Raw genomic sequence first — 15209 nt, forward strand, 5'->3', positions numbered from 1 at the left:
TTTCAGCCTGGCCCGACCCTGGGTGTCGAGGGCATTCGGGGAGTGAACCCATCAGTGGAAGGTCTCCCTCTGTCTCTGTCTCTCTGCCTTTCAAATACATAAAAAATAATAAATTAGGTTGGGATACACTAGCAACATGTGGGAGACCTGGATGGAATTCTGGACTCCTGGCTTTGGCCTGGACCAGTCCTGGCTGTTGCAGTCATTTGGGGACTGAACTAGTGGATGAAAGATTCTCTCTCTCTCTCTACCTCCCCCTCTCCTCCTCCCTTTCCCCTCCCCCCTCCCCCTCCTCTCCCCGCATCCCGTGTGTGTGTGTGTATGTGTGTGTGTGTTTGTCTGTCTGAGTCTTACAAAGAAATAAAAATAAACCCAGAAACACTTTGAGGAGCTGGCATTGTGGCACAGTGGGTTAGTCACACCACCTGTTGTTACACTGGCATCTCACATTGGAGGGCTGGCTTGAGTCAGGGCTGCTCCACTTCTGATACAGCTTCCTGCTGTGACTCCTGGGAAAGCAGCAGGTGATGGATCAGGTGCTGGGAGCCCTGCCATCCATACTGGGGACCTGAATGGAGTTCCTGACTTCTGGCTTTGACCTGGCCCAGCCCTGCCTGTTGTAGCCAATTGGGGAGTGAACAGCAGATGGAAGCTCTCTATTTCTCTCTCTGACACTCTGCTTTTCAAATAAATCTGTAAATATTTAAATGACTAATATATATATATATGTATGTATTCACTACATATACTAACGAAATAACTATATATTTATTAAACAAGTTTGTACATTTATGTTTATTAAATTACTAAATATATATATATATATATGAAAGTTGAGGGACAGCTCTTATTCAAACCCAGTTATGGGCTAATTGTAAGCTGTTGCTCTTTTTATTGCATTATCACTATATACCTGTTTTCGATTTTATCTGCTTCATTTGGACCTCATTCCTTTAGGACTTTGTAATCACTAATAGACACATTTTATTTGTTTTATTTTAAGAAGCAGAGAGCGAGGTAAAGGGTGCTCCCGTCTGTTGGCGCACTCCCGAACTGCTGGGATGTCTGGGACCGGGCAGGGCCTGCAGCTGGGAACCAGGAATGAGTCGAGGTCTCCCCGGGGGTGGCAGGCCCAACCACTGAGCCATCACCACTGCCTCTGGGTCCACATTAGCAGGGAGCTCGAGCCAGGAGCTGGAGCTGGGAGTTGAACCCAGGCACTGCGATAGGGGATACAGGCTTCTAACCCAGTGTCTTAGCTGCGGGGTCAGACGCTTGCCCCCCAACCAGCATTTTACAGCCGTCTGCTAGCAAAACGTGTTTATCGGAGTAGCACAAACTGTAAACAAAGTCCTGTCAGTACAATACCAAGAACTACTGGTGGCATTTATCGAGTGCTTGCTGTGTGCCATAGTTCTGGGCACTGCAGTGCGTTTTCTCATTTTCCTCCCAAGAGCCCTCTGAAGTAGTTTTTTTTTTTTTTTAATTAAAGATTTATTTATTTATTTATTTGAAAGCCAAAGTTACACAGAGAGAGAAGGAGAGGCAGAGAGAGAGAAAGAGAGAGAGGTCTTTCATCTGCTGGTCCACTCCCCAATTGGCCAAAATGGCCAGAGCTGTGCCGATTCGAGGCCAGGAGTCAGGAGCTTCTTTAGGGTCTCCTACGTGGGTGCAGGGGCTCAAGCACTTGGTCCATCTTCTTCTGCCTTCCCAGGCCATAGCAGAGAGCTGGATTGAAAGTGGAGCAGCTGGGACTCGAACCAGCGCCCATATGGGATGCCGGCGCTTCAGGCCAGGACTTTAACCTGCTGCGCCACAGCGCCGGCCCCTGAAGTAGTTTTTTAAAGTCCATGTTTAATAAGTGTTCAGGAAAAAAATCATCAAGAAAGTGGCAGACCCTCTTCTCGGTGGAGAGGTGAGATGCGTGATCTTCGTAGCAGCTTTCTGCACCTGTCAGTCAGTAGCATTTAGCATAACGGTTGCTGAGTGCAGACAAGCGCACACATGAACGCCCACAAACTTAAGGTCTGCGGCATTTCCATCACCCAGAAAACTCCCCTTGTGCCCGCCGAGCACCAGGGAGTGATGAATCAGTTTCCTTTCTCATCGTTGTCCCACGCCAAGATGGACGTACAAGCAGACTCATACAGTCTGTGGGCTTTTCAGGTTGGCTTCTTTTCAGTGAGCGTGATATGGTTGAGGTTCACCCTTGCTGCTCCTTCCGTCGGCCATTCATGTCTTTCTTATTCCTGAATGGGATTCCTCCCATCGTCTTGGGCGGTTGTAGTGCGGTTTGTTCATCCATTCACAAGTTGGAGATCTGCCTGGGTTTCGGGTAAAATGACTGTCTGTATCAAAAGTACCCCCCCTTGGTCTTTTAGCAGCTGGGTAGCAGGTGGCAGAGTCTGAGATGGGGCTTGCAGCACCTGGTTTGTTTTGGAAATTGATCCCAGGGCACAGGAGTGGGTGACTGGGAGGACTGAAACAGGAAGGTCTGAGCCCGGTCGTGGGTCACGGTCACTGCCTTTGCCTGGATGTGGTTATCGCTGGGCATGGAAGTGCCAAGGGCTGCCGTGTCAAGTTCTGCATTGTAGACCTAATTCTTTGACCCCCAGTGCGAGTTGGAAGTCCTGGATGTGCAGTTAGCCATGCTGAAGTAGCGATCTGCTTGCTTCCACCCTGATTGTTCCGTAGGAGAATGCAGAATGCCTCCGAGGGACCGAGTCCCACTCACTGGTGTAAGAGTGGCTGTCTCCAAGGGGCTGGCATTGTGGTGCAGCGGGTAAACCCTGTGACACCGCATCCCATATGGGCACCAGTTCCAGTCCCGGCTGCTCCGCTTCCAATCAAGCTCCCTGCTACTGCACATGGGAAAGCAATGGAGGATGGCCCCAAGGCCCCTGCACCCACCTTGGAGACCCAGAGGAAGCTCCTTGCTCTTGACTTTGGCCTGGCTGAACCCCAGCCCTCGTGGGCATTTGGGGAGTGAAACAGCTGATACAAGATCCATCTCTCTGTCTCCACCCTGTCCCTTCCCTGTAACTTTGACTTCCAAATTAATTAATTAATTAATCTTAAAAAAAAAAAAAAAAAAAAGAGTGGCTGTCTGCTAGAGAACCGAGACTACTGAGCCAACTGCTGTTAGGTTTGAGGTGCGGGGAAGCACAGCTCTCACAACCCAGGCTCTTGGAGAAGGGCCGGCTTCTGGCTGCACCCATGCTTTGTAGCATTGGAGACGATCAGCCCTTCCACCCCTGCAGGGCCTCATTCCTCTAGCCCCCCCCCCCCCCCCCGAACCCGGGCAACATTCCGATAATTAGACCTGAGCACTGGCTCCCTCGGAAATCCAGAACAGCCCATCCAGTGCCCTGACAGTCACAAGGCTTGACCACCTTGACCTCTGCCTGAGGGGACCCGCTGTGGCCCGCTGCAGACCTTGGCTCCTGGGAAGCGAACTGATGTCAGGGCTCCTGAATTTTCATAGGTTTTACTTCCTGCCCTCTGGTGAATCGTAACCAGACATCCATGGCCTCGCTCCCATTTCAGTGGGCGCAGCGGCATCCGCATAGCTGGCCAATGCTATGCTCTGTGAGATGTGGAACTGAGTGATAATGAAACGGGGGCATTAGCATCACCACAGGGCAGCCTGGGATACAGGAGGGTGCATCCCTGGGGAGGACCAGCGGACTTGAGGAGGGGCGTAACTCTGATTCCAGTTTTTGAGCCCCTGTTCCCTCTGTCTTGGTCCTGAGTTCATGGCTGGTGGGACTGCCAGTGCCTACATGTGTGGTGTATTTCTGTGTTCTGCACACACCAGTAGTGGATAAATGTGCAAGTAATTTAGGCTGTTTTCTCTTTGGTAGCTGCCAGGGTTATGAGAGCTCTATTGGATCTAATTTTTGAGCATCGTGGCATCAGGAATGAAAGAAAAGAGACCTGCAAGAAAACGCCCCATACCCAGTAGTTTTGCAGTTGGGTGGAGTTGTTATTCCTTACCTGATGTGGATCTCGCGAGATTTACCGCTTCATGATGGAAACCTGAACCAGAGGTCATTGGTTACGAAAATATTCCATAGCAAAATGTGTCTCAGCCACAATGGCAGTGTTTCATTTTATTCTCTGATCTACACCAGCAATAGCTGGGTTCTTTCAAGCTCTGGTAACAGACAACTAATATGCGGCTCCTTTATAACATTCATGATAAAAGGGAGTGAAAAGATAAGTTTGTTTTGGTGCAAAAAAATTGAAATCTATCCATAGTTTTTTCATAATACTCATGTTTCATGAACTTTTCTTTTAAGATTTATTTTGTTTATTTGGTAGAGTTACAGAGAGAGGTAGACAGAGAGAGAGTGAGAGAGAGAAAAAGATCTTCTGAACCATCCACTGGTTCAGTGCCCAGATGGCTGCAATGGCTGGAGCTGAGCCGATCTGAAGCCAGGAGCCAGAAGCTTCTTCCAGGTCTCCCAAGGGGGTGCAGGGGCCCAAGGATTTGGGCTATCTTCCTCTGCTTTCCCAGGTGCATTAGCAGGGAGCTGGATCGGAAGTGGAGCAGCCAGGACTTGACTCGGTGCCTATGTGGGATGCTGGCACTGCAGGCGGCGGCTTTAACCCACTGTGCCGCAGTGCCGGCCCCTTTCATGAACTTTTTGAAGATGTCTCATAGCATAGATTTCGGATGTTTTTCCACCAAAATAAACTCATCTTATAATTCCATTGTTCATGAACATTTTGAAACACCTTAGTATTCCTAGCTGCTGGAGGACAAATGCTACTTTGAATTGTGATATGCATGATGTTAAGAACCCTCTGATTATTAAAGAGCACACAAAAATTAAGACTGCTAAGGTCTCCTTCAGGTCTAGAAATGGTTGAGAGGGTGTTTTACTTAGCTCATTTTCTCTCTCTCTCTTTCTCGGCTTATTGAATTAGATTGAACGAGAAGCGATTATTTTAGATAATCTTCAAGAGGAACTTCCAGAAGTTTCCAAAACAAGAGAGGCAGCCCCCAAAGAGGAGCTGTCTGAGCTGTTGGAGAGCCTGTGCCAGTATGAGCAGCACGTGGAGAAGCAGCAGCTGCTACTGAACCTCCTGCGCGAGCGCATGAAGAGTGTCCAGAATGTTCCAGAAGGCCCCGGGGCTGGGACGACCATCCCAGCACTGCAAGAGATCACGTCTATGCGTGACCGGTGCAACAGGTAAGGTCTAGGAGAGCTATCAAGGAAACCGCTTGACAATTCTGGCTCCAAATTTTAAAACTGTCACATTTAGAACATATGAAAATGGTGTAGAATAATGGCAAAGGAGACTGCAGAACTGAGTGGAGCCACTCTGAGATACAAAAGGGCTTGGAAGGGCTGGCGTTGTGGCAGAGCAGTAAAACCGCTGCCTGTGACACAGGCATCCCATTTGGACGCCTGTTCAAGTCCCAGCTACTTCATCCCTGATCCAGCTCCCTGCTAATGCACCTGGGAGATGGCCCGACTGCTTGGGCCCCTGCACCCACACAGGAGACCCGAAGCTTCTGGCTTTAGGCTGGCTCAGCTCTGGCTGTTGTGACACTTGGGGAGTGAACCAGCAGACGGAAGAGCTCTCTCTGGCTCTCCATCTCTCTCTGGCACTCTGGCTTTCAAATAAATGAATGAATCTTTAGGAAAAACACACACACACAAAACAAAAAGATATGGAAGATAGCAACAGCTATAATTGAAACTAGCATACGTTTTCCAGCCTGGTATTAGGGTGCTTCCAAAAGCTCATGGAAAAATGGAATTTATTTTGGTGCCAAAACATTTGAAATTGGTCCATATGTTTTCCATAGTGTTTTCGAAGACTCATTTTGTTTCATTTTGTTGCTGATGTTGAAAAGTTCTCAAGATTAAAAAAAAAGAAGTTTGCTGACTTTTTTCTTTAATGCATGTGTCAGTTTCTTTATTCTTTTATATGATTTATTTATTTATCTGAAAGGCGGAGTGACAGCAGAGAGAGAGGAATCTTCCATCTGCTGGTTCACTCTCCAAATGGCTACAACAGCAGGGGCTGGGCCAGGCCCAAGCCAGGAGCTCCTTCATCCGGGTCTCCCGCGTGGGTGCAGGGGCCCAAGCCCATCTTCTGCTGCCTACTTGGGTGCATCAACAGGGAGCTGGATTGGAAGTGGAGCAGCCAGTACTCGAATTGGCACTCATATGGCCCCTGTTTTTTCAAGTATAACAATACATATTCATTATAAGAATTTTAGATAATGTGAAAAATATAAATATTAATATAAAATCCCTCCTTTAGAGCTTTCATTGTCTCTCTGTCTCTCTGCCTCTCGAATAAATATATATTTTTAAAAATCACTTTTAATTCACTCCCCAGATGGCCGCAATGGCCAGAGCTGAAATGATCCAAAGCCAGGAACCGGGGGCTTCTTCTGGGTCTCGCACATGGATGCAGGGGCCCAAGCAATTGGGACACCTTCTACTGCTTTCGCAGGCCACAGCAGACAGCTGGCTTGGAAAAGGAGCAGCCGGGATTAGAACCGGTGCCCATAGGGGATGCCACTGGTTCAGGCCAGGGCTTTAACCCACTGCACCACAGCGCCGGCCCCTACACATGCTCTTAATGAGCAATTCATTTACATTGGTAGATTCAGTGCCTACTTCATCATTGGAAATGAACTTGAGATATCTAGTGCAAGTTTTTCTCCCAAAGCTAAAAATATTTTCTATGTATCGTATCATAAACTGAAACTACTTACAAGATGCGTGGGCCTGGGCCAGGCCAAAGGCAGGAGCCGGGAACTTCTTCTGGGTCTCCCATAGGGGTGCAGAGGCCACCTTGTGCTGCCTTCCCAGGTGCATTAGCAGGGAGCTGGATCTACAGTAGAGCAGCCAGGTCTCTAACCAGCACCCGTATGGGATGCTGGTGCCACAGGCAGCTTCTTTACCCACCATGCCACAGCTCCAGCCCCGGCTGATACTTGCTGCACCCACAGCAGATGAGGTCAGCAGAGGAGAAGACGAGCAGTGGGGTGGTCGTCACGCCAGGGCCCACCGTGCTCCATCCTCACCTCGGAGTCGTTTTCCTGGTAGCTCAAGGATGACTTGGGAAACCAATGACGCCTTGAATGGACAGACGTACAATCTGAATGCAAAGTGTGGACAGAGGGTATTTGGGGATGAATGCTTTCAAGAGGATTTTGATTAAGTGATGGGATTTGTCGTACACGTGTTTGTGTATGTGGTATGGAAATCAATGGAAACTGGGACATTTTTCCTCAGGGGGAAATAATGCTTTGTGAACCAGTCAGAGATTTTGTTAATTGTTGAACTAAAACTGCTTCACAGAAGAGCAGGATGGAGTGGTAATTATATTTTAATATTCTATCTTAGGCTTTTTCAAAAAGTTCAAAAAAATAAGGAATTGATGCAGACTGAAATCCAGGAGAGACACGCCTTCACAAAGGAAATCGTGGCTTTGAAGCATTTATTTCAACAGACTGCAACTTCTTTCCAAAATACAACGCAGGAGCACCCGTTAAAGGCCGAGCAGCTGGAGGTAAGGGAGGAAGGAGCTGGCTCTCCAGGCTCTTCCCTGTCCACAGTCCTGTAAGCAGAGTCCTTGTAGCAGAGATAACTCAGTCGCTAGGGTTGGGAGAGTGGCCCGAGGGACAGGCAAGCACACGCCAAGGCCCTGTGGCATGTGTGGGCAGGGCTCTGGGAAATGCAGGCAGTCCCTTTTCACTCGGGTGTGATGGAGAGCAGGGTTGATGCTAGGCTGGGAGCGAGTGTTGCAGGTGTGTTTGGATAACAGAGGCCCCAGCCTGCTCCGGAGCAGCACGCTAGGTTTCCTGGAGTAGCTCTTATCTCTCATCCTCCGATTAGAGTTCCCAATAGGCTGTTCCTCATCTAAAAACTCTCTTCTTCAGAATGATCTCACATTTCTGTCCAAAATAAACAGCCCAGAGTGGCATCTGTTGAGACAGGACACCTGCTGTCACTCCCAGAAACCACCTCTGGGTGGCGCCCTCCCCACCAGGTCTAGATAAAACAGGACGACACTGATACCCAGACTCCGCCTCTGTGTCAAGAGCCCTGGTCTCTAACTTGCCCCCTCTCCATTTATTCTCTGCAGAGGATTAGGAAAGGGAAGCAGTGACACATCACAGAGGCCTTTAAAATCCTGCCATTCTTCCTAGCCGTGACTCAACCCATTAACACACCGAATGCTACTGAACAGCCACTGTGCAAACAACACAAACAACAAAAAAGCCACAGTGGAGTCAAGAAGTATTTTTCCACTTGATCTTTGGGAAACTTTCCCAAACAAATGAGTTTCTTCTTTATGATAGCTGCAGGAGAACGTGGATCAGATTTTGTTCCTGGCCACGGCCAATAGACTATTTGTTCAGGGTTCTTTTATCTGCTGAAACCTGCATTCTTTGCATGGAACTGGACCCTGGCTTTTCAAAGCAGTTGAACTCAGCTGGGCCATCTAATTACACGAAAGAAGACACTTCTCTTAGCCCTGGGGCTTTTAGTGGCCTTGAGTCATTGTGATGATAATGTTGGAAGAAGTAGAAATTGCAACAAGTTAACAAACAATAACAAAAATACTCTTCTTGGAAACTTTTTGCTACTTGTGGATTTTTAGATCCGGAGGCTACCGGTTAAATCCTAGGTCCTAGAGGTACTTGAGAAAGCAGGGAGATTGCCTTGCCTTTTCCTGACAATGCCCTGAGGCTGTGAAGAGAGATCAAATTGAATTCTTACAAATTAGGAAGCATCACCCTACACTGGGTATCTGGCGGTTTTCACCAGCTTGCATCCAGAGTGAAGTTTTGTCATGCAAACTTCACTTTAAGGACGTGCTGCTGGGGGGAGCTGGTTTCGGGTTTTTTTTCCAGGTAAACTTTTGTCCCCTATCCTGGGCGGGGTTGGGAGGGGGCCGCGAGTGTTGAGACTGCTGCCCTGTGACGTTTTTAGGAGCTGCAAAGCCTTCTTAGGGAAGGGAAGCGAACCTTTGAGACTCTGATGGAGAAGCTGCGGATCAAGTATTCGGAGATGTACACCCTGGTCCCCGCGGAGATTGGCTCCCAGGTGGAGGAATGCAGGAGAGCCCTGGAGGACGCAGACCAGCAGGTACACAGTGCTGTGTGTCTGGTGTCGTTGTCGGCGCGGACGTCCGTCTAGGCCAGTGGATCTCTGAACGCCGCGTTTCAGTTGTCCCATTTTTGCTGATATGGTTTGTTCACAGAGTTTTTGTTCATGTGTGTTGAATATTGAGATTAAGGTACTCTACATATAAGTGACATAGATACAGAATATTGGGTAATCTGTGCATTTTTAATTGTCAAGGTGCTTAGATTTCACCTTTTATACTAGCGTTATATTATCTTTTACTTGGCCTTTTTTTTTTTTTTTTTTTTTTTTACCTGCACAGTAACTTGAAAATTGTGGACATGAATAATACTTTGCTTTAAAGGCAGTAAGAGTACAGATTTTACAGCTCCCTAGGAGCAGTGCTTAGCGTGAATGGCTAATGATGAGGTTAACAGAATTCTCAAAGACGGTTCTGGGAAAATCTTTATATCTGAAAGTTTAGATTTGAAGAAAGGGTTGGAAATATTTTAAAGCATAAAGACATAGGGACCTAGGAAGACAATTTTATTCCAACAGAACAAAACTGTTTGGCTCAGCACACACAGGAGGAGCTTTATATTGTTTGTTGATTCCTGGTATAAGTATGACTTGATAAATAAAATAGATCTTCAGTGCAATAAAAAAAAAATCAAGATTTCAAACTCAGATGCTAGAATCAGTCATTAACTTCCATGACACATTTCTTAGGAAAATGTTAATTAAAAAAAATTATGTTCCTAACATACAGATCTTTGTGATTCAACACACAGTAAAATCCCCGTGCTTTTCTTCAGGATCATGGCCTGGGGATGTCATTTTAAGAGAATATTAAATGTCTTGGGAGATCCTGTTATTCTCTTGGGTACTTCCTGTGAAAATCACAAACAAAAGAAATGAATCAAAGCTAGTCTTTCAAATAGAAGGTTGACAATGGTCGTTGTGAACTTGCAGGTTTGCAACAGCAGACACGGAGGGACGTGAATCATTCAGATGGCTGCTCACTTTCCCCAGTCATGATCTCACCCAGGGTATCTAAATGGAAGGCATTTCTACCAAGAGAACGCTGCCCACAATATCAGACAATTTCACGTTCTGGTCATTTGTTACACAGGCAGCCAGAAGAAACTAATGCCAGATCCAAGTGGGATCCCACCCCCTCCCCCACCAATAATCTTGCCTAGGATGGCAAGGTCTCTGTGGAATAAAAACAGTATCAGCCTCCTAAGGCTATGAGCCAAGCCTTGAACTTGAACTTGAAGCCGGGGAACTTGGGGGCTTCTGGGGGCAAGTTCAAATGCTGCCTTTGACACAGGACCTGAGCAGGCTACTCAGCCTGTATTGTAGTTTCTTCGTCTGTGGGCTATCAGTGTAGGGCAGTTTTGGTCTTAATTGTTATACAGGTAGAGTGGGAATTAAAATAATTGTACAGAAAAGCATTAGGTTATTTAGTGGCTGCTTGGAGAAAGCCTTATCAACATAGCTTCCACCGACAAGAATGCAGACTTACCAGGCATTCGGAAAATGATACAGTCAATGCCCATTTAATTATCTTTTCTAGCACATGTTATTTTCTTAAAATCACTTAGATAAAAAAATTACAGTGTTCGGCAGCTGGATTTCTGGTTGCTGGGAAAAAATACACTAGAAAAAGTTATTCAGAGAAAAATTAAGCTCTGGGCATCTTCAAGAAATGCTACTTCACTCAAATGATGGTTGAGGTGGGAGTTACATTTCTGAACAATGTTGGCTTGAGAAGAAGTTTGGTTTTATGGAAAGCAGATCTGTGCAGAGGATTTTCTCATAAAATGGAGAGATCATTTAAGAATTTATCTTCTTGGAATTCTGCGTTTCGTGCACTCTACCAGGTTGTTTTTTGTCCAACACAGCACAAATCTCTGGTACACACTGTGAGTTACAGTCCACAAATTCTTATTTTTATTTTTATTTTATTCATGGAGGGATCTTCAAAAATTCATGAAAAATCTAATTATGAAAAAAACATATGGATTTCAAAATTCTCTTGTATCAAAATGAATTTATCTTTTACTTCCATTTGTCTATGAACTTTTTGAATTATCTTCAGTATGTATGTATGTGTATTTATTTATTAAAATTGAATTTAAATGATCAGGTAAATACAGTTGTTAATTAGTAGTCTGCTAATCTATCCTCTCATTTTTTTTTTTTAAAGATTTACTTTATTGGGCCACACCATGGCATAGCAGGTAAAGCCACTGCCTATAGTGCCAGCATCCCATATGAACATGGGTTTGAGTCCTGGCTGCTCTGCTTCCAATCTAGCTCTCTGTTATGGCCCGGAAAAGCAGCAGAAGATGGCCCAAGTCCTTGGGCCCCTGCACCCATGTGGGAGACCCAGAAGAAGCTCCTGGCTCCTGGCTTCAGATTGGCCCAGCTTGGACTATTGAGGCCATTTGGGGAGTGAACCAACAGATGGAAGACCTTTCTCTATATATCTCCCTCTCTGTGTCACTCTGCCTCTCAAATAAATAAATCTTAAAAAAAATTTACTTTATTTGAATGGCAGAGAGAGACAGAGAGAGAGAGAGAGATCTTCCATCTATTGGTTTGCTCCCCAAATGGCTCGGGGTTGAGCCCCGCCTAGGCCAGGCCAGGGGCCAGGAATTCCACTTGGGCCATCTTCCACTGCCTTCTCAGGCACACTGGCAGGGGGATGAATCAGAAGGAGAGCAGCTGGGGCTTGAGCTGGTGCTCTGATCTGGGATGCTGGCATCACAGGCTGTGGCGTAACCTGTGGCTCCACAACCCACGCCTCTCTATCCTCTGGTTGAGTCACTAGCCAGTGTGGTTTGGGATGGTTTCCTGGCCCTCAAACATTTTGAAAGGACAAGCAGAGTGGCTACCTCTTGGGTTGCTTCAGCCTTTGAATGGAGTGCACCTTTCTCCCTTGTAACAGATCAGCAATGAAGTCTTAAAGAGCTCCCCGTCATATGCTATGAGTAGAAAAATAGAAGAAATTAACAGCGGACTTCATAATGTTGAAAAGTTGTTGCAGCAGAAGAGCAAAAATATTGAGAAAGCTCAAGAAATTCAAAAGGTAAGTCCCCCCCACCCCCACCCCGGTCTGCACCTGCGTCTCAGTCCACACTCATCTGGGCAGTGTTGCTAAGTGAGTTCTTTGCGTGGATCTGAAGCATGTCCCTGGACAGAGCCACAGCATCAGTGGGAGCAACCTCCCTGGGCGTGTCCCCTGCAGAGGCTTGCTAGAGAAGGTGGTGTTGAATCATTGCCAGGGTTTGTTTGTTTGTTTGTTTTTTGTGGGAGGGTTCCACCCAGACTCACCAGAGCCTCTGATTTTGAACTAGATAGGAAATGAAAAATCTTATCTTGGGAAGACTGATGTAAAAAATAATTCAATAAAATATGAAAAGTCATAATAGCTTTAAAGGTGCATTTATTTATTTGAGAGGCAGAGTTACAGATGGAGAGAGAGAGAGAGAGAGAGAGAGATCTTCTATCTGCTGATTCACTCCCCAGTTGACCACAATGGCTGGAACTGAGCTGATCTGAAGCCAGGAGCCAGGAGCTTCCTCTGGGTCTCCCTTGTGGGTATGAGGGCCCCAGCACTTGGGCCATCTTCTGCTGCTTTCCCAGGTCAAAGCAGAGAGCTGGGTCAGAAGTAGAGCAGCTGGGACTTGAACCAACACCCATGTGGGATGCCAGTGCCGCAGACAGAGTCTTAACCTACTATATGCCACAGCGCTGGCCCCCAATCATTAAATCTTGATTAATCATTAAGTCATTAAAACTTGAATATTTTACCTTTGAAAGAGAAAGAGAAATATCTTCCATTCCCTGGTTCACTCCCCAAATGATCACAAGAGCCAGGGCTGAGCCAGGCTGAAGATAGAAACCTAGAACTCCATCCACGTCTCCCACATGGATGGCAGGGGCTCAAGCACTTAGGAAGTAGAGCAGCCAGGACTCTAACTGGCACTCAACATGGGATGTTGGCATTGCAAGTGGTAGCTTAACCTGCTGGCCCCTGTCAACAGTTGTTTTTTTAAAGTTAAAAATTCCCTAATTTAGCCAGCGCCGCAGCTCACTAGGCTAATCCTCCGCCTTGCGGCGCCGGCACACCAGGTTCTAGTCCCGGTCAGGGCACCGATCCTGTCCCGGTTGCCCCTCTTCCAGGTCAGCTCTCTGCTGTGGCCAGGGAGTGCAGTGGAGGATGGCCCAAGTGCTTGGGCCCTGTACCACATGGGAGACCAGGAGAAGCACCTGGCTCCTGCCATCGGATCAGCGCGGTACGCCGGCCGCAGCGCGCCTGCCACAGCGGCCATTGGAGGGTGAACCAACGGCAAAGGAAGACCTTTCTCTCTGTCTCTCTCTCACTGTCCACTCTGCCTGTCAAAAAAAAAAAATTCCCTAATTTTTTATTCCTGGAACAACTACCACAATTTACAGGGCAATATGCCTGATGTAATGGAAAGAAGAAGAAAAGACAAAGCTACAACAGATAAGAGACCTCAGGAATGTACATCTAATTGACACTACATGCATTGATCAAGAGCTGCACTTTTTGCAAACTGCGGCTAAGACAGCCCTGAGCAAACTGTCTAAGCTGCAGTCACTTTTTGGACTCTGCATCATCGTTCCTTCTGTGGCAGATCTTTACAGTTCCTCTAGTGCATTTGGGACGACTGTCTCAAAGTAGCCTGCCACTTTCCTGACAACTCCTTGCTGTCCCTCCTGCTAAGAACTGTAGCCCTTTTCTGCTGTTTCTAGAACCTTCTGCTGCCATAGCCACCACTTCCACCACCAGATCCATAACCACCACCATAGGGACTGCCCAAGCGTCTTCCACCAACACTACCATACTTTGATTGCTGCTGTCCACTATAATTACCAGAATCATTGTAGTTTCCACCCCCACCATAATCACCTCCAAAATTTCCTCCTCCGTTGTAACCATTGTATCCTCCTCCTCCACCATACCCACCACCTTGGTTTCCATATCCTGGTCCACCCCCACCACAGCCTCCTCCGATCTGAGTGCTTGGGTTCAGTGGCTGGTTCCAGCTCCTGTCTCCAGCTTCCTGCTAATGCAGATTTGGGAGGCAGCAGTGATAATTCAAGCAGTCGGGTTCCTGCCACTCTTGTAGGAGACATGGATTGCATTCCTGGGCTGTGGCTTGGCCCAGTCCCAGCCATTGTGGGCATTTGGGGAATGAACCAGTGGATGGGAGTGTTCTTCTTCCTCTCTCTCTCTCCCTGATAAGTATGTGTATGTACATACCCTAGTCTGATGAGCCTTTTAAAGCCTAATGTTTACCTCGTCACTCTTGAAAGACTAGGGCTGTGTTGACCTTGATAGCCATCCTTCATTTCTGGAAACATCTAGATCTTTCTGTTCTCCGCATATAGTTTGTACTGAAATGAATACAGCTACAGTTAAGCAGTCTCAAAGGTTGCTGTGTATAAAGAACTATGCCTGATGTTGCAAACACCATGTGAAAACTCAGCACCACCACAATACAGCACGACATCCTCATTCCGACTGATTTCCTTTTCCAGAAAATGTGGGATGAGCTTGATCTCTGGCACGCCAGGCTCAATGAACTGGATGCTGACGTCCAGGACGTTGTTGAACAGGACCCAGTGCAGGCTCAGGAGTGGATGGACAACCTAATGATTCCTCTCCAGCAGTATCAGCAAGTGTCCCAGAGAGCGGAATCCAGAACCTCGCAATTAAATAAGGTGGGGCCATAACACACTTGGTGCTATTGAGAAGGATTTAAATAAAACAAAGCAAAAAATATACCTGGGGGCAGCCAGTTTCCTTTGAATTATACTGAATCTGGAGCCCAGTGAGGGGAGAGTTTAGTGATGTTGTGACAGGAAGTCAGACTAAGCAGGCAGACAAGAATCCAAAAGTCAGGCCACAGTGGAAGTCCAGGTGAGTGCTGGGATTTCCCACAGGTGGATGAAGACCAGTGACGGGAACTTAGGTCAGGTAACCATTAGAATGTCCAGCTAGGGAAGAATTGTCACTGGGAGCAAAATACCTAACCCTGTTGCAAATAGGAACTGACCATGGTTGTG

The 15209-nt window shown here is 46.9% G+C and overlaps 1 protein-coding gene across 4 annotated transcripts in view; it reads left to right on the forward strand.

The window, feature by feature from the left end:
- The window catches only part of SYNE2 (spectrin repeat containing nuclear envelope protein 2), a 373661-nt gene that overhangs the window by 204839 nt on the left and 153613 nt on the right, over nucleotides 1-15209 (forward strand). For all 4 annotated transcript variants that reach the window (XM_062181714.1, XM_062181717.1, XM_062181715.1 and 1 more), the window contains exons 52-56: nucleotides 4933-5198; nucleotides 7377-7542; nucleotides 8970-9125; nucleotides 12061-12201; nucleotides 14682-14864. In XM_062181714.1, coding sequence (XP_062037698.1) covers nucleotides 4933-5198; nucleotides 7377-7542; nucleotides 8970-9125; nucleotides 12061-12201; nucleotides 14682-14864 — 912 coding nt within the window. The remainder of the gene's footprint in view (nucleotides 1-4932; nucleotides 5199-7376; nucleotides 7543-8969; nucleotides 9126-12060; nucleotides 12202-14681; nucleotides 14865-15209) is intronic.

Source organism: Lepus europaeus, chromosome 22, assembly GCF_033115175.1.
Source record: "Lepus europaeus isolate LE1 chromosome 22, mLepTim1.pri, whole genome shotgun sequence".
Lineage (NCBI taxonomy): Eukaryota > Metazoa > Chordata > Mammalia > Lagomorpha > Leporidae > Lepus > Lepus europaeus.